Source organism: Camelus ferus, chromosome 5 (genome assembly GCF_009834535.1).
Source record: "Camelus ferus isolate YT-003-E chromosome 5, BCGSAC_Cfer_1.0, whole genome shotgun sequence".
Lineage (NCBI taxonomy): Eukaryota > Metazoa > Chordata > Mammalia > Artiodactyla > Camelidae > Camelus > Camelus ferus.
The window spans coordinates 69,057,535-69,083,192 of NC_045700.1; the positions used below are offsets into that span (position 1 = coordinate 69,057,535).

At 40.8% G+C, this 25,658-nt stretch overlaps 2 protein-coding genes across 21 annotated transcripts in view; one reads left to right on the top strand and one right to left on the bottom strand.

The window, feature by feature from the left end:
• The window catches only part of RAPH1 (Ras association (RalGDS/AF-6) and pleckstrin homology domains 1), an 83,301-nt gene extending 72,576 nt beyond the window's left edge, over positions 1–10,725 (top strand). Inside the window, 3 exon segments of the mRNA XM_032480020.1 lie at positions 539–681; positions 3,032–3,166; positions 3,168–10,725. Of these exon segments, the coding sequence (XP_032335911.1) occupies positions 539–681; positions 3,032–3,166; positions 3,168–5,048 (2,159 nt within the window). The 3' untranslated portion in view covers positions 5,049–10,725.
• Positions 10,726–11,087: 362 nt separating this feature from the next.
• Positions 11,088–25,658, bottom strand: part of ABI2 (abl interactor 2) — a 110,236-nt gene continuing 95,665 nt past the window's right edge. For 11 of the 20 annotated variants that reach the window (XM_032480029.1, XM_032480023.1, XM_032480028.1 and 8 more), the window contains 2 exons: positions 23,101–23,274; positions 11,088–15,638 (listed from right to left, as the gene is read on the bottom strand). In XM_032480029.1, coding sequence (XP_032335920.1) covers positions 15,463–15,638; positions 23,101–23,274 — 350 coding nt within the window. In that variant the 3' untranslated portion in view covers positions 11,088–15,462. The remainder of the gene's footprint in view (positions 15,639–23,100; positions 23,275–25,658) is intronic. The other 9 variants (XM_032480036.1, XM_032480031.1, XM_032480025.1 and 6 more) reach the window with 2 other exon arrangements.

A 25,658-nucleotide genomic window follows, 5' to 3' on the forward strand; every position in this document is an offset into this window, starting at 1 on the left:
CCTTGTGGTGCCAATACCTGAATCCCTAAGAACATACTTCTCACTTGGGGAATCAAATTCCAAGTGTTGTTCATTACTGAGAAAAAGGAAGCAGTCGTCACGTTTAGACCTAAATTCGTAAGTGAGGCGTCTCTGGGCTGGCCTGGAGCAGGGGTATATAAAAAGATTGATTCTCAAGGTAATGAAGATACAACTGAAAAAAAATTCCCTCCACTGTTGATGGTTCATTTATTCTCTTATTTGCTAGGAGCTCTTACAAGCCAGGTTGTCAGAATACCAGTAATGTTATATGAACCTTCCGTTGTAATTAGCAGTCTCATGGTGATGAGAATTGAGATTTCCTGTTTGTCCTAGGATGAGAGAAGTTTTGGAAAACACGGGTTGTGTTTATGTGAAATGAAATGTTTGGGTAAATGCAACTTGTTGCCATTCTACGTCACATCTGGTCTTGTGTGACAAATCTGTCTAAATGTGTGATATTCATACTGTCACAATACTGACTTATTTAATCTGATTGTTTAAAATCTGTTTTAAGCAGAGTCTCAGTCCAATCACTCCAATCAGTCTGATAGTGGAGTGTCTGACACGCAGCCGGCGGGACACATCCGTTCCCAGAGCATCGTGAGCTCCATCTTCTCCGAGGCCTGGAAACGAGGCACACAGCTGGAAGAGTCCAGCAAGGTAACGCGCGGGGTCAGGCTCCGGGGGAGGGCTGTCGGTCCAGGGGTGTAGTTTGCTGCTCTTTCCTTCCTTTATTAGGAATCTTTGCTGGCCTTATTTCAGTATTCTTTCTTTGCCTTCTCCTCAGAAATGGGTATTTGTGAATTGGCTCTGATGATCTCAAAAGAACTAGCAGTTTTACCAGTGGCCCAGAATTTTAAGAAATAACAATTTCCTCCTTTCCACCCTTAATTAATTTGGATGGAGCAACAGCCTGTAGTGCCAATGCCCTTATTTTGTTCCATAGAAGCTGCTAATGATTATTTCTTTATTTGTTTTTAATTTATTCAGACTCATTTTTTTAATTGTCTTTTGTGGCACTTCTCTGCACATTGATGAATTTTCTCAAGACTAAATTCCTATTAATCCCCTTAAAATTTTGGATCCCTGAGGCTTTGCTTAGAAAGTTGTTCAGTGACACTGAAGGACGAGTATAATTATTGCAAGACTGTTTAAAAAAATAGAGAGGTTCTTTAGCCCGGTTGAAAGACACCGTATCAAACTGGACTTCAGGAGGGTGGAGGAGGCATTAGTAGCCCAGTGGTGGGGGGTAGAACATGTTCTCTTAGAAATAAATATCGGAGAATTGGTTCTAATGACCTAAAGTCTCAAGACACTGACAGTTTATAACTCCCTTATCAGAGGCTCAGACTTTGAAGAAATAATCCTCTCTCCTTTCGCGTGCCTGAGCAATTTGAACGGAGCAGCGCCATCTGGTGTTGATATTGCATATATGTTGTGGAGCGGCAGGGTTCACACAATTCAGATACCTAAAGAGCCCTTTACCTTACTAAATTTTTAATAGTGGTATCCATGTGCATTTTAAATTGTAGAAAGACCAGTTGTTAGGAGGAAGGCTAAGGAAAGCAAAGGTGCGAATGGTCCGGGATGAAGCAGTGCAGTCCGTCATTGCATTAGTTTCAAAAAGAGCGCAAACCCTGCCCCACAGCAGTGACGATGTGTCTGAGTCTTGACCCACTGTGTGTTTCTTCTCCTGTTACCTCAGTCTCAGGTGCCAAATGAGAAGGCCCGCACAGCTAAGGTCTGCACCCCTGCAGCAGCCAAGACAGGGTCAAGTTAAGGTCGGGGGCTGTTCTTTGGAAACATGTTAACCTGGGTGACTCCTGTAACGAACTCCTGCACACTAATGCTTTTATTTTGATGTGCCATTTTTAAAGGAACATGTGAGTGTCCTGATGGGCCTTAGAACTCAGCCCTGTAATGAGCCTTCTAGTCTACTAACCTCAGCATTCTTGATATTAATTAGATGTCATTTCAAGTTGTTTATCTTGGATCCTCACGGTTTGTTCAAAGAGCCTAAGAGGTGTACTCAAAATTATTAAGCCAAAGGCCCTTCGTTTGCTCTTTCAAAAAGTACTTGAGCCACTTTCATGCATGAGCAGCTCCATGAAATAGATGACCAGATGTGGTGGTTTGGGCAGTGCTAAGAGGTGCCCAGATGTGCTGGTCAGCTAGTTGCTGGCAAACTCTAGCTCCTGTTTCTTAATACATTTCTTTTACTCTAGCCTTCCAAAGTTTCCTCTCATTCTCTTCTGGCTTTTTCTATATGATATTTTTATGATCTTTTGCTGTAATGTTTATGAAGCATTTCTTTATGTATTTTCCAGTAAAACAAATGTAAAGAATACCCCTCTTTTACCTGCATTGCTGGACTTCTGTGCATGTTGGATGCAAGTGTCTCACACGAACACGAGTGTGTGTGTCAAGCTCATTCATTCCTGTGTGACTGTGCACGCCTGCTGAACATTCTCATACTCTCACGTGTTCGCTCACTAGCATCAAAAAGCCATCCTCATTCTTCTGGAGGCCCTCCAGCAGCACTCCTAAACCCAGTTTTGGCATCTGCTTGATGTGGATGCAGTCATGGACTGAAAGGTGAACTCCAGCCATCACATCTCCCTTTGCCAGAGTCTGAGGGGCGGTCCCTGGGCAGAGGCCCTCCCACCAAGGGCTCACACTGGCATTCCCAGCAGGGTGTGTGAAAGCCAGGGGTCAGACAGCCGGTCACCATCCAGACAGCTTTTGCAGGAGGAAGTTTTTCCCAGTTTGCTAGGCAGTCTGGCTATTTGAGAGGACTCTTGGGTAAACCAATTTTTCTGTACCCTCATTGCCCAAGGAGTCAGGTTTTAGCCTTCCTGACATTGTCCATCTTTATGATCACCAAGTGCTGCATCCTTTCATGCATGTATCTGATTCCTTGCTTTTTACTTTGGCAGTCAAAGCTTACCTCTATAACTGTTTTGTTTGTTGTGTTTTGTCTCTCCCAACCTCCCTTTTATACTCCTTTTAGGCGAGAATGGAGTCTATGAATCGACCCTACACTTCACTCATGCCCCCTCTATCCCCACAGCCTAAACTAGTGACCCCCTACACTGCCTCACAGCCCTCGCCGCCCCTACCGCCCCCCCCACCGCCCCCTCCTCCTCCCCCCCCCACCGCCTCCCCCCCCGCCCCCGCCCCTGCCCAGCCAGTCTGCGCCTTCCGCGGGCTCCACGGCCACGATGTTCGTCAAGTACAGCACAATAACCAGGCTGCAGAACGCCTCTCAGCTTTCAGGGCCCCTGTTTAAGCCTCCCCCGCCCTCAGTGATGCAGCCTCTGTCCTCCACCTCACAGTCAGTGAAGCCTCAGATCCTGGTACCCCCCAGCGGAGTTGTCCCCCCACCGCCTCCCCCTCCCCCACCCCCTACCCCTGGCTCGGCTATGGCCCAGCTGAAACCCGCCCCCTGCGCCCCTTCCCTTCCGCAGTTCAGCCCCCCACCGCCTCCACTGAAGATCCATCATGTTCAGCACGTCACTCAAACAGCTCCTTCAGCACCCCCTCCACCTCCTCCCATCCCCGCAACCCTCCCTCCTCAAGCTCCCCCCAAACCCCTTGTGACCTTGCCCCCACCAGTCAGCACCAAGACTGTGCCACCCGCCGTGACACAGGCTGTGCCACCTACACCTCCTCCTCCAGTCCCCCCAGCAAAAAAGCAGCCAGCTTTTCCTGTTTCTCACGTTCCATCCTCTCCCCCTGCTCCTCCTGGTCCAGTTCCCCCGCCCACGTTACCCAAGCAACAGAGCTTCTGTGTAAAACCACCTTCCTCTCCGCTGTCTCCGGTGCCCTCCATGGTGAAGCAGCTAGCCAGCCAGTTTCCGCCCCCTCCAACCCCTCCTCCCTTGGAGGCGCAGCCCTTAAAGCCCGCCTCAGCCACTGTCACCCCACAGTCCCCCCCTGCTGTGAAAGCGAAACCCAAGTGGCAGCCCAGCTCCATCCCTGTCCCTTCCCCGGACTTCCCTCCTCCTCCTCCCGAGAGCAGCCTGGTGTTTCCTCCTCCTCCTCCTCCTCCTCCACTACCACCCGCCCCAGTCCCACCACCACCGCCAGCCACACCCACAGCTGCTCCCGCCCCAGACAAAGGTGGATCTCCGGGCAAAAAGACCAGTAAGACGTCCAGCCCTGGGGGTAAGAAACCTCCTCCAACCCCACAGCGGAACTCCAGCATTAAGTCCAGCAGTTGTGCAGAGCACCCTGAGCCCAAGAGACCTTCCGTAGACAGTCTAGTCAGCAAGTTTGCATCGCCAGCAGAACCCTCGGGGTCTCCCAGCAAGGAGACCCCACCACCTCCTGCAGCGCCCCCTAAACCTGGAAAACTAAATCTTTCCGGAGTTAACCTTCCCGGAGTTCTCCAACACGGGTGTGTGTCAGCAAAAGCGCCTGTTCCACTGAGTGGGCGTGGAAAGGACTCCGTGGTAGAATTTCCTTCTCCTCCATCCGATTCTGACTTTCCACCCCCTCCACCTGAGATAGAGCTTCCTCTGCCCCCCGTAGAGATTCCAGCAGTATTCTCGGGAAGCACCTCTCCCAAAGTGGCAGTTGTTAATCCTCAACCACAGTCCTGGTCCAAAGCGTCCGTGAAGAAGGCCCCTCCGCCCACGCGACCCAAACGAAATGATAGCACCCGCCTCACTCAAGCCGAGATCTCTGAGCAGCCAGCAATGGCCACAGTTGTGCCGCAAGTGCCCACCTCTCCCAAATCCAGCCTTAGCGTCCAGCCTGGATTCCTGGCCGACCTCAACAGGACACTGCAGCGGAAGTCCATCACCCGGCATGGCTCGCTCTCCTCCTCCCGCGTGTCCAGAGCAGAACCCACAGCCACGATGGATGATATGGCATTGCCCCCGCCACCCCCCGAACTGCTTTCTGACCAGCAGAAGGCCGGGTATGGAGGCAGTCACATATCAGGCTATGCAACATTGCGGAGAGGACCGCCTCCTGCTCCCCCTAAAAGAGACCAGAACACCAAGCTCTCCAGAGATTGGTAGCTGCCAGAGGACTTTTATTTTCGTGGGATCTGTAATCAGTTCTACAATCAGCTCACCTGATCATCTATGAATTCAGGTGTTCAGAGCCTCCTGGTATGATGTTATTCAGGTAGCGTTAGCTGTGTGTGTGTGTGCATACATTGTGTACACACATAGCTGTGCATATATAGTGTGTGTATATATGTATACATACAAGTATATGTATATATATAGCTGAAAGTGATTCTATTTATTCCTTTTCTCTCCTAATCTGAAAATGGGTTTTGTGTATTTTGGGTGGCAGAGGCATGGAAGGGAACGTGTGTCCTGTCCCTTATGATTTCTATTATCTATCATGTGGCTTGGACCAAAAACTTATTTAGAAGGTATTTTATAAAAGTCCATGTGCGGCCTATCTGTGCATGCTGTGTATTATATATTAAGAATAGATGTATAATGTGCTATTTCTCAGTTTGAGAAGACAGCCAGAATGTTTGGTGTAGAGGGGCTTTTGTGTTTGTTTTTTCCCCAGTTGACTAAAGTTAGAACTGCTTGACTGACACTTCATTACTATACACAAAGGGGCACTTTATTCAGGAAAACCTCTCAGCTTCATAGAAGGGGTAATAGTGCAGTATGGGGGAATTTTCACACACACTATCTGTACGTGATTGTGCATAGAAAGTAAATACATGGTGTAACTAAACCATTCTAGTTGCAGTACTGGTGCAACGATGCCACCCGAGTCTAGGACGTGGTCTGTCGCAGGTAAGCTCTTCGCCTGTAATACATGGATAATTTAGTACTATAATCCTGGATAGTTTTTTGTACTGTTGGAATCCTTTTCTTGAGCTTGTGAAGCTTCAAGTTTGGCTTCATGTTTCTTGCTTTGATTTATTGTAAGAGAATATCTGACACAATACCCTTGGAATGCTCTGTCCCAGTTATGTCTCTGGGTCACCAGTTACCTTCCTATAGTGTGTGCCGTAGGTAGATGTTGTGTTAGGTGTCTGTGGACAATTGCTGTATCAAATATACACATCCTCTGCCCAATATGTTGCATCATTATGAAAAACTAAATCACCTTCTCAAATGCATTTTTGTGTATTGCTCTCTAGAAGGATGGGTGATTAGAAAATAGAACAAAACTGGCCCCGTGCAGCTGTCATTAATCAGACTGTGGATTGTAATGTGAAATACAAAGAATTCATTTAAATGTGGGACTGTCATAGAGGGAGGGGGGAAAAATAAATGAGCTTTTTGACAATTTCTTCCCTAGCTACTGCAGCACACTAGGGTCCTTGCTGCTTGTAGCCTGGTTGTAGAGTTTGTCCAGGTTACCAGGTGTTCTGATGGCATAGTGTAGTCCAGGTACAGTAAGTGACATTACATATTATGCATATGCAGTTTGGTGTAACATGGAATCACTGCTCTAATGACACACTCTTAATTCTGTATGCCTCACACTATACTTTTATATGCTTTTTTTTTCCCCTGTGAATTTTCCTTGGTATATGAGAGAAATGTGTGTTGTTTCATCAATGTGTGATGATAAATTTACTGTTAGGATCAAATGCAATCTCAGAGCTGCTCTTAAAGCAGAGAATAAAAACTAGCCTCCCTAGCAATGATAAACGAGCACGCCTTGTAATGAAAAGTCTGTGCCTGTTGTGAATAGGGATTACCAGTGTGAACTGCAAAAACCTTTGACACAATCCCCTAAGGAAAAAATGATGCCAGTACAGTGGGGCAGAGAAAGCAAATAATTCAAGAATAAACAAATCTGTACTGTGTACACAAGATTTCCTTGTAACTCACTCTCCAAGAAAGTACTGCATCATAAAGGGAGACCAAGTGGCACCCCCTCGCCCGCCCATTGTCACATCTCCAGGAGTCTGTTCAGTATTCTCATGTGGTTTTAGAGCAATAACATAGACCATTGTGCATTTTGTTAAAGCCCTGCTTCTTTAAAAGATACATTTTGGATCTTTTCAATTGATCACAAAGTTGTGTGTGCTTGATCTCACGCTTAGGAAGTGACCTTTAACACATCTGCATTGTTAATTTAAGCACGCACAGCAATTTGGGTCACAGTTGAGTACAGATTGCCAAGCTCCGCCGTGACTCATGAGTGAAGTGATTTCCCGTAGTCTTCTGCCTGCAGCTTTGTATTCTGAGGATCACCCTTACTTGTCGGTAAAGGGTTATTAAGAACACGAATCCAGTGGTAAGAGTATTCATCACTAGGGCTTTTCGTCTTGGTGGTGGTGTTTTTTAATATAAAGATGGACAACTTCAACTTTCCCTAAGTGGAAAAAACAGTAATTTGCCCCCAATCTTCCTTCACTCCTGATTTGAGCCCTAAGATACAGCCTTTTTTTTTCCAGTGTGGGATTTCCTGGGACTTCTTGCTTGTGCCAGTCCCGATGATAGCCATCCTGAACTGCTGCTTCTAGTGTATCATTTTCCTGAGACAGCAGACATCCTTTACAACAACTAGGAACACCAAGAAAAGAGCAAGGCCAGAGGAGGAACTGTTACCATTTTTTCAGCCCAATCCAGGCTTGTCTACAGCAAGCTGTTTCCCTTCACATTTCTCCAAAGACCAAAATGCTATTACTCAGCTTTTTCCTCCTTTGTGTGAAACAACTGAATCAAAAAAACCAAAACAGTACTTTAGATATCCTTCTAGTGTTTCACTCCCTAGTGGTTTTTTTTTTTTTTTTCAAATTATACTTTTGTTGGGATGTGGTTTTATTTTTATGGGGGATTTGTTTTTTCCTCTGGTGTGTTCCTGAGGAACACCCGCCGCCAGCTGACACTATGGTACTGTGCCTTCTTTTACTGCCTTCTGCTCAGCAGCTTAACTCAGCACAGCTGCTTCAGGTCAAAGAAGAAAATCTTGACAGTTGGCTTGGCTGCACCAAAAAATGAGCAGAATGGGTGTACTCATTCTGCTACTGAGAGCAGTGCAAACAGGTGCCTGTTAAAGAGCTAGTGACCTGCTTAGTGGCACCCTTAACTTTTACACATACATTCAAAATTGGATTATCTTCTGCTTAAAGTTTTGGCACCAACTCTGAAGGGCAGTAGAGCCTGTTCTGTTAAAACAACTTCCATCAGGTTCACAATGTAAATTAACTCCTATAATTCTCTTGGAAAGTAACTTCTATGAGGTTTACAGGTACCCACCTAATTGTAAATTGGACTTTTAAAAAAATTTCTGGGGCTTTTTAAGATGACAAAGATTGCTGACTCTTTTGAACAGTTACAGGAAATGATTTGCATCAGAAACATCTCAGAGTAATGCAGACTTGCCGATGTTTTACGGCCTCTAGGATCGAGGTGCTCCTGCCCAGTGACGGCATATCCTGTTAAGGGCTGTGATCTGTCTTGGAAGTCCTCTCTCCACTTAAGTTTACTTGCTACTGAAACAGTCCTGTGTATCAAGAAAGTTCATCTAAATAGAAATGGGAGATCATGGGTAATAATTCCAGTAGAGGGACAACTCTGAGATTAAGATTAAGAGAAGCTGCTCTTCTGAGAGAACATAACTGCTAATAAGCTGGAGGAGAGAAAGCTCTGATTAGCCTGGACAAAATTTTAGGTAATGGTGGTATTGGTTTGATTTGACTGTCAGGTCACCAACAGAACCCTTTCTCACCTTTTTTCCTCAGCTAAAAGCAATTCTAAGTTATATATGGTGATTTTAAACAAGTTAAAAAAAACTTTTCCTAGTTTTATACATTATTACCAAACTTTTTCATATACCTTCAGAGCTATAATTTTACAGCTGATGTAGTATCACAGATTTTAAATTTAGACCAGTTACACTTGTGGGACCCTGTGCGGTTATAGCTGTAATGACTTTCTTTAAATAAAATAGATTTAATAATTTGGATTTATACACTTGATAAGAGGACATCTGGTTTAAAAAAATCACCTTAGGTTGCAAGTACCTTTTGGCACTTGAGTTTTGTTTTATACACTTTACATGATTTGCATAAAACAAGTAATCCCTAACCCTGTAGGAATACACGACCACTCATGAAGTTGAGATCTGATCCACGGAGAGGTCCAAGTGGTACAGCATTAAATATCCCACTACCTTTTAAGATTTACTTTCCTTTAAAACTTGAATAGAACATTGCTACTACCCCTTTACCAGTCTCCCTCAAACTAAACAAGTGCTCGGTTGTTAACTGTGACCTTGGAAGGTCTACTGTAAAAGAAATCTGAAATTTAGCTGTAGAATAAACTTGCTAAATAAAAATAAGAAAAACATAAGTATGTTGATACTTGATAAACACTTAAAGGAAATAATCTCCAACTGGTTTGCTCTTTGCTCGCTGAAGTAATAAACCACATAGAAGAGAAAACACTATATGCTATATAATCCCCAGTGCCTTGAACTCTTTTGGAGGAATAGCATTTAAAAAAAAATCCAACAAGCAAACCTATAGGTGCTAATGAAAGAGAAGGAAGGTGTTTCTAGTTTGTGCACAGAAGTAACTGTCTCACAAGAGACAGCTTCATCTACCTAAACGGGATCTGGCTGCTTTCTACCAAAGACACTTAGAGAAGCGAGTCGAGTCAGGGTGATGGCAAATACTACATATTTAAAAGATGGCCAAGTTCAGAAGTGGATATGTTAATCACGGATGGCTATTAATACCAAGCTCATAAATGTTGAAGCCTCAACCTCTTCTTAGGCAGAACATGCTTGTGGCACTTAAAAAAGTCTGCATTTTGGGAATTGTCCATTGTTGAATTTATTGTAACCTAATACCAAAAACTGCCATTTTTCATGATTATCACCTCCTGTATTTTTCTCTCTACTTGTAAATAATTCCTCCTAGAAAATAAGCATTAACTGGAATGTTTCAAAGATTTTGCTTAATTTTATTATCAGCCACTAGTGAACTCCTTTTATAGAACTGTACATTTAAAATATCATTAGCTTGTGCTAAATGTTGTAAAAACATTGTTTACTGTTTTAAAGAAAAAGTGCACATTATATTTAACTGAGATTGCTAACTAACTCTCCTTCCATTTCCTTAAAAATGGAGTCAAGGCTCACACTGACATCTAGGCTGTGGGAGCTTTGCCATTAGTAGATACGATGTAGGAAAGTACCTTTATAAAGCATGAAAAAGAAGGCAAAAGGAACTGCATTATAAAGTGCCCGTCAGAGGACATTCTTCAGATGATTATGCACAGCTCGGTAAAGATGAAGTTACCATTTTTCTTTCAGCTTTGTTGATATTATTTCCTTCTGCTTAAATGTACACTCATTTCATTATGTGCCTTGCTCCTTGATTGTGCAGACCTATATATAGATATATATATATATGAGAGATCTATTCAGTACTACTGATGTTTTTGTTCTACTGCTGGATTAAGTTATTTTCCAAGTTACTCTTGCCAGTTACTGTCAGTAAAGTATTGTAATGGCTTAGGACAGTAGTACAGTCAGTGTAATTTTTCAGTTACGTGTTTTCATTATGTCAGCTTATCCAATCCTTAATAAAAAGAATACGTAGATTTCATTCATTCAAACATCGGGACTGTACTTGACTGTTCTTTGACCAGCACCGGTGAGAATCTGGTTTCGCTGTTCACACTGGGTTCCCCAAGGTAGACTGTGCAAGAAGCACATCAAGTGTGAAGGTAAATAAACTACAGTTTGATGTGTTCAGTTGGTTAACCTTTAACTTTTTTCTTTAAACAACGTACAACTTGGTATAAACTATTACAAAAAGGGATGCTTTTTGTTTCAAAGCCTTGTTATCACAAGTATGTGCTGGACTGCCATGTCAGGGTATGTATAAATGTGGATTTGAATGTACTTACAAATCATGTTATTTACTAAACTAGGGCAAAAAGAATAGAAGTTCTTTTTATATTAAAAGAACTCCATGTATTTGGAGAAAAGTGAACAAAACCTCAGGTTCACTTACAGCAAAAATTGGGATAGAAAGTAATTATTTAGAGCAACTGGCAAAGATCCTGACACATCTTAGAAGTTACCACCTTGGCAGAAATACATTCCTAAGGCACTTATTTTGTAGGATTTTATTTAGGCCAAGTTCTTAGTACACAGCAACAATTAATTCCAAGTACAATTTCAAAATTAAAAAGTGAATGTTCCCCCTGCATCTGGAGGTGGTTTAATGGCACACACAAGAAACATCACTGGCAACAGATTGCTCCCTCCAGTTTTCACTCATAACACCAACCCTCCCTCTGGGAGCTGAAGTACAACTGGCCAGATCGCAAATTGTTTACATTCTGTTTTGTAAACCATTTTGTTAAGAAAAAGATGCATGGACACAAAATATGATAAAAACTACTTTTCCATAGACTTCTGAAGGTGCAAAAGACATTTACATTTTAATGTGAAAATAAGCTTTTTGTCTTTTTTTTTTTTTTTTTTTTTTTTTTTTTTACAAAAAACCCCTCAAGGTTTAGCAAGGATCATTTATACACAGCTCGGCCCTATCAATTTTTTTTTTTTTGAAAGAACTGTGAAATTCTCAAGAAATACGAACAAAGGTCAGCATAAAATAAACTTAAGGTAATGAGCGTAATGCCTCCACTGAAGAACTGTTTGTAAGGCTCTCTCAAATAAGGCTGTGCTGCGCTCCTTCCAGTGCTGAAATACTGTTGTATTTTAGCTACGTACACCTTATGGAAAAAACCATTTGTACTGAGTGTAGGCTTTTTTTTTTTTTTCAAGAAGGGTTAAAATGAAGATTACTTTCACTAGTAAAGGATGCACTTAATACACTCCTTCAAACAACACCTTGAATAGTATTTATCAAAACATACAGCACAATTAAAAAAGACAGTTGTAGAATGACCAGGCATTGGGTCAGGAATTCTGCTGTTAACTAGCTGTAACTGAAAAGACACATCTAACCTCATCAGTAAAATGAGATTGAACTAAAATTTCTGAAATCTCATCTAGCTCTAAAATTTCTGATTCTAAGTAAACAGTGTGAGAGAAATCACCTTAACACCAATCAGGAGTTTCTGGCCAAAGTTCAGAAGTGAACAGATGGTAAGTCATAGAGAGCCCCATTCTTTTTCTTTTCCAAGACTTGGCAGCCACCTGGTAATTGCTCCATCAAACCCTTTTCAAAGAGAGATGGCCTTCAAGACATGCCACGCATGGAGGAGAAAAGGCAGTTAAAAAAAAACAACCGTTCTTAATGGTGAAAGGTCACCTGCTAAAAGAAAATGGACACAGAAAGATAAAAGCAAACTACTATCATTTTGACGCCTCAGACAGGAAGGGCTTCAGTAGTCACCTCTGATCGACATGAGACCGCTGAGGAGCACGGCTGCGCTGCAGGGATCACCGTGAAGACGCGCCGCGCAGTCTGGCTGGGTGATCAGTAGCAGCAGGCGGGGAAAGGAAGGGAGGGATGAAAATGTCTCACCCAGTGACTTTTAGGAACACAGCAAAAGGAGTGGGGCCATTGCCAACCCTAAGGTACAACTAGCAGGTGCCTCTGAAGAAGACAAAGTAGCCAAATGATGGCAAATACTGAACAAGACATCTTAAAAGATTCACATGTATTCCAAACACAGGCTGAATCTCTCAAGTCTAGATTTTGACACATGGACACTTTTGGTTTTTAAGTTATTGCCTTGGCCAAAAGGTCGACTACAAGAAGTTGTATTTTCATCCACCGCTCTATGGCCTTTCAAATAGTAATACTTAAAGGGGGCAGAGGGGAATGGGGTGACTTAAGGGTTGAGTCTACTCCCCTTTTCCTTTAAAAAAATAAAGGAACAAGTCAAAAAGGAAACACTCCAGGAGAGGGGAAAAAATCTCTCCCACTAGATTCCCTCTATCCTGGTAAAGTGGTTGCTTTCTGGTCAGCAGATTTAGACCCAGATCATCTTTGCCACAAAATTACATAGGATGTAAGATTTCTGCATTCATTTGGAACTCCTACTACCAACCATCTTATAGTTTATAAAAAGATAAATGGGGGAAACTTACGATAAAGCAAATATTACCCTCACAGACTATTAATAGCATGCAATCTATGAAATATTACATACATTAAAAGTCTCCAATGACTTTAGGCCTGGCCCATCATTACATAGCATCCTTCCAAAACAATATACAGAATTCAAAACTGTACAAAAATTTTAAATATGCAGAAAATCCAACAGGTTGTTGCTTTTAAAGCAAATCACACACGTTAGTATTAAAACATGTAGGAAGAATCAGCTGACCTATGGATGCCCCCGCTGCAGGTCTTCGGTAGGAAGGACTTCACTAATGTCTTCTCTGCTCCCCAGTCCAGCAAGGGTCCAACAGGCAAGCTGACCACCAAATCTTTTTGCACAGTTGTCTTCTGGGCTTCTGTCGGTGTGAGCTGTGGGAACTATTTGTTGGATTTCAAAATACCCTCTACCTTAGTAAGCAACTAAGCTTTCTCAGCCAAAAGCTATTTAAATAACTTTGAACATCTAGTTTCAAAACAGTTTTCCTAGTTCTACCCCAACACTAAGAAGAGTTTACCCTCTCCATGTGTGGTCTTGGTTGGGTCCATAATGAAGCTGAAGGCTCAGAGGACACTCAGGACCATTACTTTGAAGGAAGACAGGGAACAGAGTGTCAAGATAATCTAACAAAGTGTGAAGTGCCATGTGTCCTGGAGGCAAGATAATGAGAACTAAATTCAAAGTGTTGGAGAAATCTAAAGCAAACTAGCTAACTTGCAGTGTGTGGGGGGAGGTGAGGGGGGAAACCTGCAACTTTAAAAGTCTTGATAAGGAAACGCTATATCTTGAGTCTCAGTTAAATGGTGTGCTGGGATCACAGACTCCCAAGTGAAATACTAACGTCTGCCTATGTCATGGGAACTCCCTCACACCTACTACACCTGTTCGTTTCCTCCATCTGCACCACCTGTCCTGGGCCAGGCCCATGTCTGAGGTACGTGCAGCTACTGCTTCTCAGCTTTCGCCCACTGGGAAGTCACCTGGCAAAGGTGTCATCTCCTGGCCATGTCACTGGGACTGGGAAGAACCCATGGCGGCTCTGGCCTGTGAGCTGGCTCGTCACAGTATTCACCTGCTGAGCAGCAAGGCCTCCTGGACTTTTTTCAGTATCTCTTATACTGATTACAGAAGAGATGACTAAAACCATCTGCCTTCCAAACTCCACTGGATTTGAAGCTATAATTGTGCAGATGGGGAAAAAAAAACAAACTTGGATAAGTATTTGGCATTATGCCTCTTATCCCACTATACTTAGTCAGAAATAAGGTTCAAATTTTTACCAAGAGCATCTACTTAAAAGGCCAATCATACAAAATCAGAGGAGTATTTATCTTCTAAGTTGTGAGTAAACAACTCGGCAGTGGCTGGTATTTGCCATTAATAACATTCAGAGAGCACAGTAGCAAGCCTTTTATTCCCAGTGACTCAAGAGATTTGAAAATAGCTATTTTCCCCAAAAAGAATGTTTTTCTAAATAGAGAAAGAAGTAAAGAAATAGTTGGTCTGACCTCTAAAATCCTCCTCCTCAAAAGAGCACCTAAGGCAAGTGTTCAGGACGCCCGAGCAGAGCGCTGCTGCAGCTCCGCCTCCTCAGACCCCAGGCAGCTGCATGTATGCCTTCACACAGCCGCCGCAGCCCGTGAAGCCACGCCGCGCACGTGGCGACACCGGCCAAGGGTGGCAGTGCAGTCTCATGCAGCAGCAGCACATCAGAATCAAACCGGCAGGCGTTACCCAGCCTCAGAATGTCTGGAGACTCATCTCATCCTCCTCAATCTACAGACTGAGAAACATGAAGGGACGCAAGTCAACTCAGCATTAACTCACCTGGTGCACTCGAGTGCAAGAGAATACAGGGTTTACAGTGTTGAAGAGGAAATAAGCCGTCTGAAACAACTATAAAAATGCTTATGTATGGTATTTAAATACTGGTTCCCTCCTCCTCAGACAAGTGGGAGAAAGTGTGGGGCTGGGGTACACACTAGGCCACGAGGCTAACCTTGTGCACGGACGCTGAAGAACAGCCAATGCCACAGACTCTGCAGGAGGAGAAATCCCAAGAGTGTACAGTATTCCTGAGAAAAATCCCAGATTTTTTTTTCCTGAAATCAGTCTTAACCTGATTTATTTTACATAGTTATGCTGTTATACCTCTGATATAGTCAGAAACGGTCACTTTATTTCAATCCAAACAGCTCAGGCATAGTAAAGTGATGGCAGAAAGATCCATTTGTTCAAACTCAGCTAGCTTATTTAATACTGAGGGATAAACCAAAAAAAAAAAAAAAAAAAAAAAGTAGGTTTTGTCCTTTGTATCCTTCATTCATTTCACTGGAGAGGAATCCCCAGGGCCTTTTGATATTGGGAAGACCTGGCTATTCCTGTGAGGGACACACGGCCCTGCTGAGCTTTATTCAGAATAATGCATGATAGACTCCACGTAATTGCCAGGAAAGAGCCCGGTCACTCCATTCATAACTCCCTCATACCAACCGTCGTCATTCTTCTTGATGACATAAATAATGGCTCCTTCCTGAAAGGACAGCTCATCTTCCTTGTCTTTTGTATAATCATAAATTGCCACAACTAGAGGGGGGAAAAAAAGGATATGAAAAAGAAGAATAACCTTCCTAGAAAGGCAGAACCAAATAAATGAATAGCCCTCTTTTCCTAACTTCCACAGCACTTCAAACATAGTGATTTTCTAAACACAGACCAAAAACTAGTTTTTGTTTCTAATACCCAGTCCTCTATGATGGAGTCCCACCTTAGGGAGTTAGGTTCAAAACTGTATAAATGATGAAAAATCATATTTAGTTCAACTTACCCTTCAACAGTCTCAACGAAGAGATACACACAATTCCAGAATAGGGAAAGATGGCTAGTTCTTCAGTTGAGCTTGTGGTAAAGCACCATATTGTGCAAAAACACGTATCTTTAAACATGAGAATTATACTAATGCAGTGAGATACACTAGGAGAGGCCAGTGAGAAAATGAGATAGACTAAGAGAATAGCAGAATTACATCTCCTTTCTCACACCTTCTAGAACCAGTGGCCAGTGCCTATTCACTAAGAATAGTGGCTCAACTCCCACAGGTTACATGTGTGAATGATGGTCTTTCAAAACACATCCTGCATGATGCCCCAATTTAACAAATCCACAATAACAGACTAAAAGTGGTAAGAAAACTGAGATACCTGTAAGCGCTCCTATGATTTTCATTACTTAAATAACTTGGTAACTGGGGCCTTTCAATGATTTCTGGGACAATCTCTGGTTCCTAAGTTACTGCACCTTCCTCAACAGTTTGGTTAAATTGCGATACCCTTTAACTTGCTCAAATCCACTTGAAGATTTATCTTTTTTATAAAAAGATTCTCTGTACCTTTATTACACTGCTCAGAATTGATTATACCTTCATCTTCACATAAAATAAATAAGAAACAGAAACCAAAACAGGGACTTTTGATATAATGCAACTTGCCCCAGTTACTTTGTGTTTCTGGTCTGCTTTAATAAAAATTCAATGGCTTTCTTAAACTCTGAATACTTGCCATTCTAGTGATCTAGGATGCCAGAAAATACTTCAGAGACGTAGGAAGAATTTAGTGTATTTCTCAAAATATAACCAAACACTTAAACAAATATAACTGACATAAAAACTTAACTATAAACGTAAGAGAATACAAGATATGTAGAGTATTTCCAGTCAATCTAGTATTTTTTAGCTCTTTTGAACTGATAACATTCTTGATGCTTACAGAAATGCAAATCCACTGAAAAGTAATTTACAGGAAAATATTCTCAAGTCCTGTTAGTTCTACCTTCTAAATCTCTCAAATCCAAACACTTTTCCCCATCACCACAGTCACTGCCCTAATCAATGTAGCAGTCTTTAAACTGGAATACACATTTTACTGGCTTACCTTAAGATTTTCTAAGCAGTATGAATGACATGATTTTTACAGAGTTTCTTTCTAGATCCTCAACTTGTATAAAGACTGCTTTCTAAATCTGACCTGCTTGTGATACCGTGAGTCATGCGTCAGTCTATTAAAAGAAATAAAAGAAATAAAAGAAATAAAAGTTCTCATTTCCTGTTTATCCTTCACCTACTTAAGGATAGTACGCCACTGTATTTTTGTTAAGCACAAAACACCTTGGGTGCCAAGGGGACAATTCAAAACTGGTGTGGTATTAAGAAAGAGAATTACTCCACTGACTAACCCAACCATTCTGCAGGTTAGGTGGCTCCCATTTTTTTACTTTTAACAACAGTTAAAGTAGACTTTAATGGGGTTTTCAGATAACACATCATATAAAACATGATTTTTAAAGAAAGAGCATTATATGATTTTTGGCAAATAACTCTGAAAGAGTTAAAAGAACTGAGTGACAGTGCTGCATGAACAATACTTCCATTTGCCATCTACTTATTTATGTGAACAAGGTTTTCAGCACCACTGCCTCAGTTGAGGCCCTCATCTCTTTCTTAGAAAAACATCCAACCTGCTCTTTCCAACTCCTATTTTTCTTTCGTTCTAAAGCATTCTACACTATTATCCAGTATCTTAACAAAATTAAGACGTAAGTATGTGGGAACTTATCATTAACCTGCCCAAAATCTACAATTTCCCTCTACCACCATTTTTAAAAAAGAAAAACATTCCAAACACCTCAGCCTAGTATTCAAGACCCCCCATCATCACTTACAAAGTCCTTCCCTTCCTGCTCTCCTAGCTCACCCACCCCTGCCTACAACCCCCACACCCCCCTGCACCCGACACCACTCACCATGCCCTTTCATTCAGGATCCCCTCTGCCTGGGTGGCTCTTCCCAGCTCTCTTCTCTGCCTTGAGAAATTCATACTCATTCAAGGCACATCATATATGCCATGTCCTCCAAGCAGCCTTCTGGACTCCCCAGATAGTGCCCATAGTGAATGGCACTATTCATTTTTTGACAGTCATTAATGGAGCATCCATTCTGACTTTTAGAGGCAAAATGATGAGTAGGACAAGGGGCTGTCAGTCTTGTGAGGACAGAAATGCTATCTGATAAATTACCACACATTGTTTATACTTCTACCAAGAAGTTATGACACTGAGCTGAAGAACACAAGAACAGAATGTTTGATAGAAGGAAGGGATATAAAATGGGCACTGACAAATAAGTCAGTGCTTGCCAGATCACTTAACGCTAGTAAACAACAGAGCCAAGACTCAGTCCCAGGTTGGCCAGGGCTCAAGCTTAGGACAATGTTAATAATGTGGGCTCGGGAGTTATGGCATCTAGTTCAAATCTCAGCTCTACCAATTACTAGTTTACAGAACATACTTAACTTTCCTGAGCTGCTTTTCACTCAACTGTATAATGGGAATTGTAATAGTGCTAGCACCTCAAAGTACTGTTATATTAAATAACACAACACAGATACACAGCCCAGGCCCCTGTATATGGCAGACAGTCTATATAAATGTTAGCCTCTTTTCTTATCATTAATAACCATTGTGATACACTGTCCTTCCTGTAACACAAACATCTTCTGTTATATTCTGTAACATAAATTATTTTGAACATCAACTTCCTTCTTTGCAAAATGGGAAGACTAACTGCCTTACATACGTAGTAAGTCTTCTATTATGCCAGGCACATAATAAATAAATGAAAATATCTGTTCTCTACCCAAGTTAAATCAAAATATTTACACATACAGATTATCTCCACTTGACTAGTATGGGCAGTAATCAAGGGTTAAGATAAACCTATCTGGTGGTTTTCAGCCTTGGAATTATCTGAGAAACTTTAAAGAATTCTGATGCCTGGGTCCCACGTACACAGATTCTGATTTAAGAGGTCTGGAAGTGCAGACATATCAGATACTCCCTAGGTGACCCTAATATGTAAGCATGGTTGAGAACCACGTCCTAAGTCTAAGATAACAAAATAAGACATTAGGCAAGAGCCTTCACATTTATGCACATTCAAACAAAAAGCAATCATAAGCTGAACACAGCTGGCTATTTTTGTTTTGCCAGAAGATTAAGGAGGAGCTTATGTGATTTTCAGGTTTTGAAAGATTTGAACTTAACAGAGATAAATCAAACTTTGAAACTATCTTAGGAAATAATTGAGGCACTTTGCTTTTAAATTTTAAAGAATTACTTGGACCGAAAACAAACTCTCTTACAAATCTTTCCAGATTTTTACAACATGTTCACTGAAGGGTAGATTTTTAACATGCAAATGAATCTTTTTATTGTGCTTGTTGCTTAAGGAATCACTGAGCTGGTTTTTTCAGCCCCTGAAAACTGTCATCATTTTGCCCAGGACAGTGTTAAAATCAGCTAAGGAGTTTGTAAAACACGTCAATGTCCAAGGCCACACCCTAGTGTAGTACCCTGGGCTCTTTTTTTTTCACCTTAAAAAGAGCTTTATTAAGGTGTAATTTAGACACAAAACACAATCACAAGTGTAGAATTCAGTGAGTTTTGACAAATGCATGCACCTGTATACAGGCCAAATTAACTACCACCACAATCATTATATAGAACAATGCCTATCACCTCAAAGTCCCCTATGGCCCTATGTAAATTCTCTCACCTGCCAGTATTCGTCCCGCAAAACCACTCATCGTCTGCAGTTCATTTAGATGGAATCATAAAGTATGAGTCTTTTGTGTCTGGATTCCTTCATTAGCATAATGTTGGAAATCCCTCCGTACTACTGCTTACACCAGTAGTTTATTCCTTTTCATTGCTGAACAGTATTCCACTGAATGGATAGATAGCCTACAATTAGCGTATCCATTCACCAGTTGAGACATGTGGGTTGTTTCTAGTTTTGGCTATTATGAATAAAGCAGCCATGAACATTCAAGTCTTTTTGTGAACATACACCTTCATCCCTCTTAAGTAAATGCATAGCAGTGGACTGCCAGATCAGCTGGTAGGTATATGTCTAACTTCATAAGAAACTGCCAACTGTTCTCCAAAGTGGCTGGAACATGCTGCAACCAGCAGTGCACCCTGGACCAGCTCCTGTTTCACCACTTTCTCCAACACTTGGTATTGTCAGTGTTTTTAACTGTAGCCATTCCAGAGGGTGTTAGTGATATTTAGTTTGGTTCATGGTAACTTGAACATGGAAACTTGCATTTTCCTAATGACTAATAATGTTGAGCATCTTTTCATGTAATTATTTGCAATTCATGTATCTTTTTTGATGACATATATTCAAACTGTTTTTCTACAAATTGTTTGTCTCCTGGGATATTTTGCAAATATTCTTCCCAAGCTACATGGCTTGCCTTGTCATTTTCTTAACACTGTTGTTAAAGAAGAAAAGTTTAATTTAATGAAATTCAATTTATCAATTTTTTATTTTAAACTTCACGTGTTTTAATATGCACTCTGTAAAAATTTTTTCCTAACCCCGAAACACAGATTTTCTATATTAGTTTTACATTCAGGTCTAAAATACATTTCGAGTCAATTTTTGTGAATGGTGAGGTAAGGGTGGAAGTTCGTGTTTTGCATATGGATGTCCAGTTGTTAGAGCGCTATCTGTTGAAAATACCATCTTTCCCCCATTGAATTACCTTGGCACTTTTGTCAAACAGTATGTGTGGATCATTTTCTGGACTCTATATTCCACTGGCTTATATTTCCATAGTTTTACCGCACTGCCCTGATTACTGGAACTTTACACTAGAACTGTGAAATCAGGTAGTTTAAATCCTCCAACATTAGTCTCCTTTTTCAAAATTGTTTTGACTACACTAGGTCTTTTGCATTTCCATATGACTTTTAGAATCCTCTTGTCAATTTCTGTGGGAATGACTGCTGGAATTTTTTCTGAGATTGCCTTCAACGGAGATCAATTTGGGGAAAATAAATCTCTTAACAATAATGATCAAAGAACATAATATTTATTTATTTCAATTTGTTTAAGGCCTTTATTAATTTCTCTTTAATGTTTTATAGTTTTCATCATATAGGTCTTGCACATATTTTACTAAATTCATCCCTAAGTACCTCATATTTTTGATGTTATTACAGAAGATTATTTTGTAAATTTCAACCTCCATTGTTTGATGCTAGTATATAAAAATGCATTTAACTTTGCACATCAACTTTGTAGCCTACCACCTTGCTAAGTTCACTTTTTCATTCTACCAGCTTTTTTGTAGACTCCTTAGGACCTTTTACATATAAGACAATACCTTCTGTGAATAAAGATTATTTAATATTGTCCCACATATCTGTTGCTGTTTTTTGTCACAGGTTTTTTTCTCTGTGCCTCGTTTTGGACAGTTTCTAATGTTGTACTGTCAAGGCTGCCGATCTTTACTTCTGAGTGTCACTTAAGATACTGTATCTTTCATTTCCAGAAATTCTATGTAAGTTTCTCTTTCTCCTTTTTAAAAAATATATTCTACTTACCTCTCATGTTCTTGTTTTCCTTTACCTTCTCCAACATACGTGGCCTTTTTAATAGCTATACCCTTCTCTGGTAATTCCACCATCCTGGTCACTTCTGGGTTTGTTCCTCCTGACTGGCTTTTCTTTTAGTTACAGGTTATATTTTCCTACCTTTTTACATGCCTTGTAATTTCTGACTGGATGCTGGTCACTATGAATCTTACTTTTTAGTGCACTGGATTTTGTTGACTTCTTTGAACAGTGCTAGGTTTTATTCTGGAGCAACGTTAAGTTACTTAAAATCAGTTGGATGCTTTCAAAGCTTGCATTTAAGCGTTTGTTAGGGCAACCTTTGGTCTAGAGCTAATTTGGCCCTACAACTGAGGGAACACACTCTTGAGGCCTCTTCCCAATGCCTTGTGTATTACAAGGTCTTTCTGCTGTCGCTGGTTGGGGAACATGAACTATTCCCAGGCCTGTTATTTCTAAGAATTCTTCTGCTTACTCTTTTCTGGTTCTTTTTCCAAACTCAGGTAGTTTCTTCGCATACATGTACAGATCATTACTCTGTCAAAGATTCAAGGGGACCCTCCCACAGACAGCCTGAACTCTGTTCTGTGTCTTCGTGTAGTTACCTATTCTCCGTGGCCTCCCAAAACTCTGGTCTGTATCTTCTCTACTTAGTGAGACCTCCAGGCTTATTTGGGTTCTACCTCCTTGCTCCGTGGCCTGGAAACTGCCTCTAGGTAGCAAGCAAGGACAATTAAAGGCTCACCTTGTTTGAGTTCCTTCTTTCTGGGGTCACAGTCCACCAATGCCTGTTATCCAATGTCTGAAAACCATTATTTTTTTTATATTTTTTTCTGGTTCATTCCTAACTGTTTTAGGAGGGAGGGTGAATCTGATTACTGTTGCTTAAGCTTAGCCAGAAGTGGAAGGCACTATTTGTTAATGTAAGCTCTCCAGGTGATTCTAACGTGCAGTCAGTTTTGAAACCCAGTGAGTTTGTAGCTTTAACTTCCTCAACAGAAAACGTCCTTCAAGACAACACACATTTTTTCTGAGCTGACTAGTCTTCATGACACTTGGAAGCCTGTGTCCCCAAAGTGCCATATCAGGGTAGCTAATATATTCAAAGAAACTTTCACCAAAAGAAATGCCAAATAACTACTTCATAAAAAAAAAAACCTGAGAGACCATTATTCTTTGGAAGAAAGTTTCATATGGAGATACTTAAATGGAAATATCTGATATAAGATGCCACAAAAGAATGCCTTAAAGCATGGGAACAGGAATAACATAATTTGGAAAAATCCTCCTCTTCCTGAGTCATTCCAGGAAAACCCTATCTTTTTAAAATTTTTCCTACAGAAACCATTCATAAAAAAGCATGTTCAAATAGGAACAATAAATAATGAATAAAAATCACAGTCACAGAATTTTACTAGTGTGACTTTCAAAATCACGAACATTGTAAACGAAATTAATAAAAAATGTACAGGTTATATGGGCAAAACTTTACTGAATCAGTAAAAAATAAGTAAGATTCTCTTCAGTACCAGCAAGTGTCACGTCAACAGAGAGGTGCCTCCCATCTCCCAGGTCTCCCTCTGAAACCTACCCTTTTCCAAGTAAGACCTTGGAGCCCACGGTGGGTCCTCTTCAGCATAAGGATCACTATACTCAACCACGGCTGCTTCCTCCTCTTCATAATCTTCTGGGGGAGGCGGTGGTGGTGGGGATTCATCAAAGACTGGTTCTTCCACAGGTGGTGGTGGAGGTGGTGCATCTGAAACTAAGAATGTATCAAGCTGATAACAAAACTATACATTATGCAAAGTTCTGCATCTCCTATCCAAGTATCTATGTTCGTAGAATATAAACCTAGACTTGAAAATAATAATCTTTCAAAAATTGAGTGAGCAAGAGAAATCTGCCCACCAACTATACTGTTCTGAATCTCCAAGCTTGGTCCAGTGCCAATGGATGCTGAATAAAGTTTAGCCAAAATGATTATTATTAACTGAGCCTCTGGACCCTGCTATACTGATACAAAACGCTTTTTCAAAGAAAGAGACTAATACAGTACAGTTTGGCTTCACATTATATCCGAGGAGGAGGGGTTATTAGAAATGTTAATAATTTGGACATTTATAACAAAATTTAATTTATAGCAAGTTAGAATGAGTTCCATGAATAGTCAAATTTTAATAATCTGCTATGTTCCTCTCAATGAATTTTTTAAAAATACTTTTTACCAAATTAGTGGGGTGGAAATCACAAACAACTCTGGGTAACTCATCAAGATATTTGTGTCTGTTTCGTTTTTACATATACAGAATTTCAAGTCATTCAGACTAACTTTTGACCCAGAATTTCCTCAGGCTAATTTAAAATATTTAAACTGTCTCCTTATAGAAATCTGCTTCCACAGTTCAGAGATCAGAGTGTAGCAATGTCTAAAAGATCATCTCAAAAACTCAGGAAACTCCAAGCTTTCAAAATGCTTAGTAGTACCTATTTGAGCACAGCTCAACAAAGCAAACCGAATAAAGCTGCATTTATCAGCTGCCCAATTTTAATAAACAGCATTAATGCTTATTTATGGGGTATCAGTGCTGTTTCCATGAAGTTCTCTGAGCAGTGCTGTTTATTTCCCTTTTTTTAAATCTAAGCCTACTGATTGAATCAAATGGATTTTAGAAGACTGCTGATGCCTGGTGAAGATCAGCCATATCAACATCATACTCTGTGCTGGTCTGGTGTTCCTCCCATCTGCCGTGCCACTCTGTACTTACAACTTGTCTATTTTCTGAACCTCAAAATTTTATTTACTAAAAATAATTCTTTTACCCTAATAGGCTTTTTAATAAAGAAAAAATACAGATATGTGATTTTTGCATATACTTTATGACAAATTACATACGGTTGGGGTAAGAATCAATAATATATCCTATTTGCATTTATAAGGTAAGGAGATTAACTTTAAACAACTGCATAAAAACAGAGATCCAAAAGAACTCTGTCTTTCAAAACAGTCACCTTGAGAAATTACACTACAAAATTACTCAAAGATGCTGCCATTGCTCTTTTTCACCTTTTCTTGTAACTGCCTCAGAGGCAGTTTAGTAAGACTAATGTAAGCTACTATTTTTTACTTAATACGTTCCAATTACGTGGCTAGCACTTTACAACACATTATTTCATTTAATCTTTACCTTGGAAGGTGGTGTTTTTAATCCTCATTTTATGGATGTGGGAACTGGCTTTCCAAGATTAAGTAGTCCTACAGTAAGTGGGAGAGCAGGAATCTGAACTCCAGTGTCTGTTATGTTAAAAGCTACACTATTATGGGATGAGATCAATTCAATAACTTTAAAGTCATGTTTCATCATTCATTCAACAAACATCACCTGAAAGCCTACTAATGGCTAGTTACTATGCTCAGCACTGAGACTAGAGCAGTGAGCAAAAATCATGGAGACACAGAGAACCAGACTTTCATTTATAATTAAGTGCAGTAAGTGCTTTAAGTCATCATGGGAATCACAGCAGTAGACCAAATCTCCTCTGAGGGTCAGGAAAAGATTCCTGGAACTTGAAGGATGAGCAAGAGTTAATGGTCAGGGAAGCAGAATAGAGTGGGTGTAGATATTTCATGTCAGGTGTAAAGAAAAATAACAAATACAAAGGTAAGAAAGCAGGGACCCTTCAAAGAGCTGACCGAAGTTCAGGAGGAAGAGGCATGAGGAAGCTGAAGAGTACCAAGCAGGAAGGGCCTTGCGACAGTCTGAACTCTTCCCGAAGAGCAGTGGAGAGCCGAGGAGGGTTCAGAAGGATAACAGGATCAGAGCTGCACTGCTTAGCCCAGTGTAACTGGTTCCAGATAATTCCAGACTCTTCCAAACGTCAAACTTAACAGAGTAAATATCTGCTACACAGAGTAACTTCAAAATAATGTACTTGAAAGTTATAAAGCTAATTGCAAAACATAGGTATATATCTTTCTAAGGTGAATGTTTTGAAAAAGACCACATTCATTTGAATGTTTAAGTCCTGCTATGTCTGTAAAGTCAGCCACAGCTCACCTCATGTGCGAAGTTTCTTATTTTTATACATTTTGTAGGTGAGAAAATGTATATGATCGTGGAAAGAAATGAGAAAAGATCACCCTAAAAG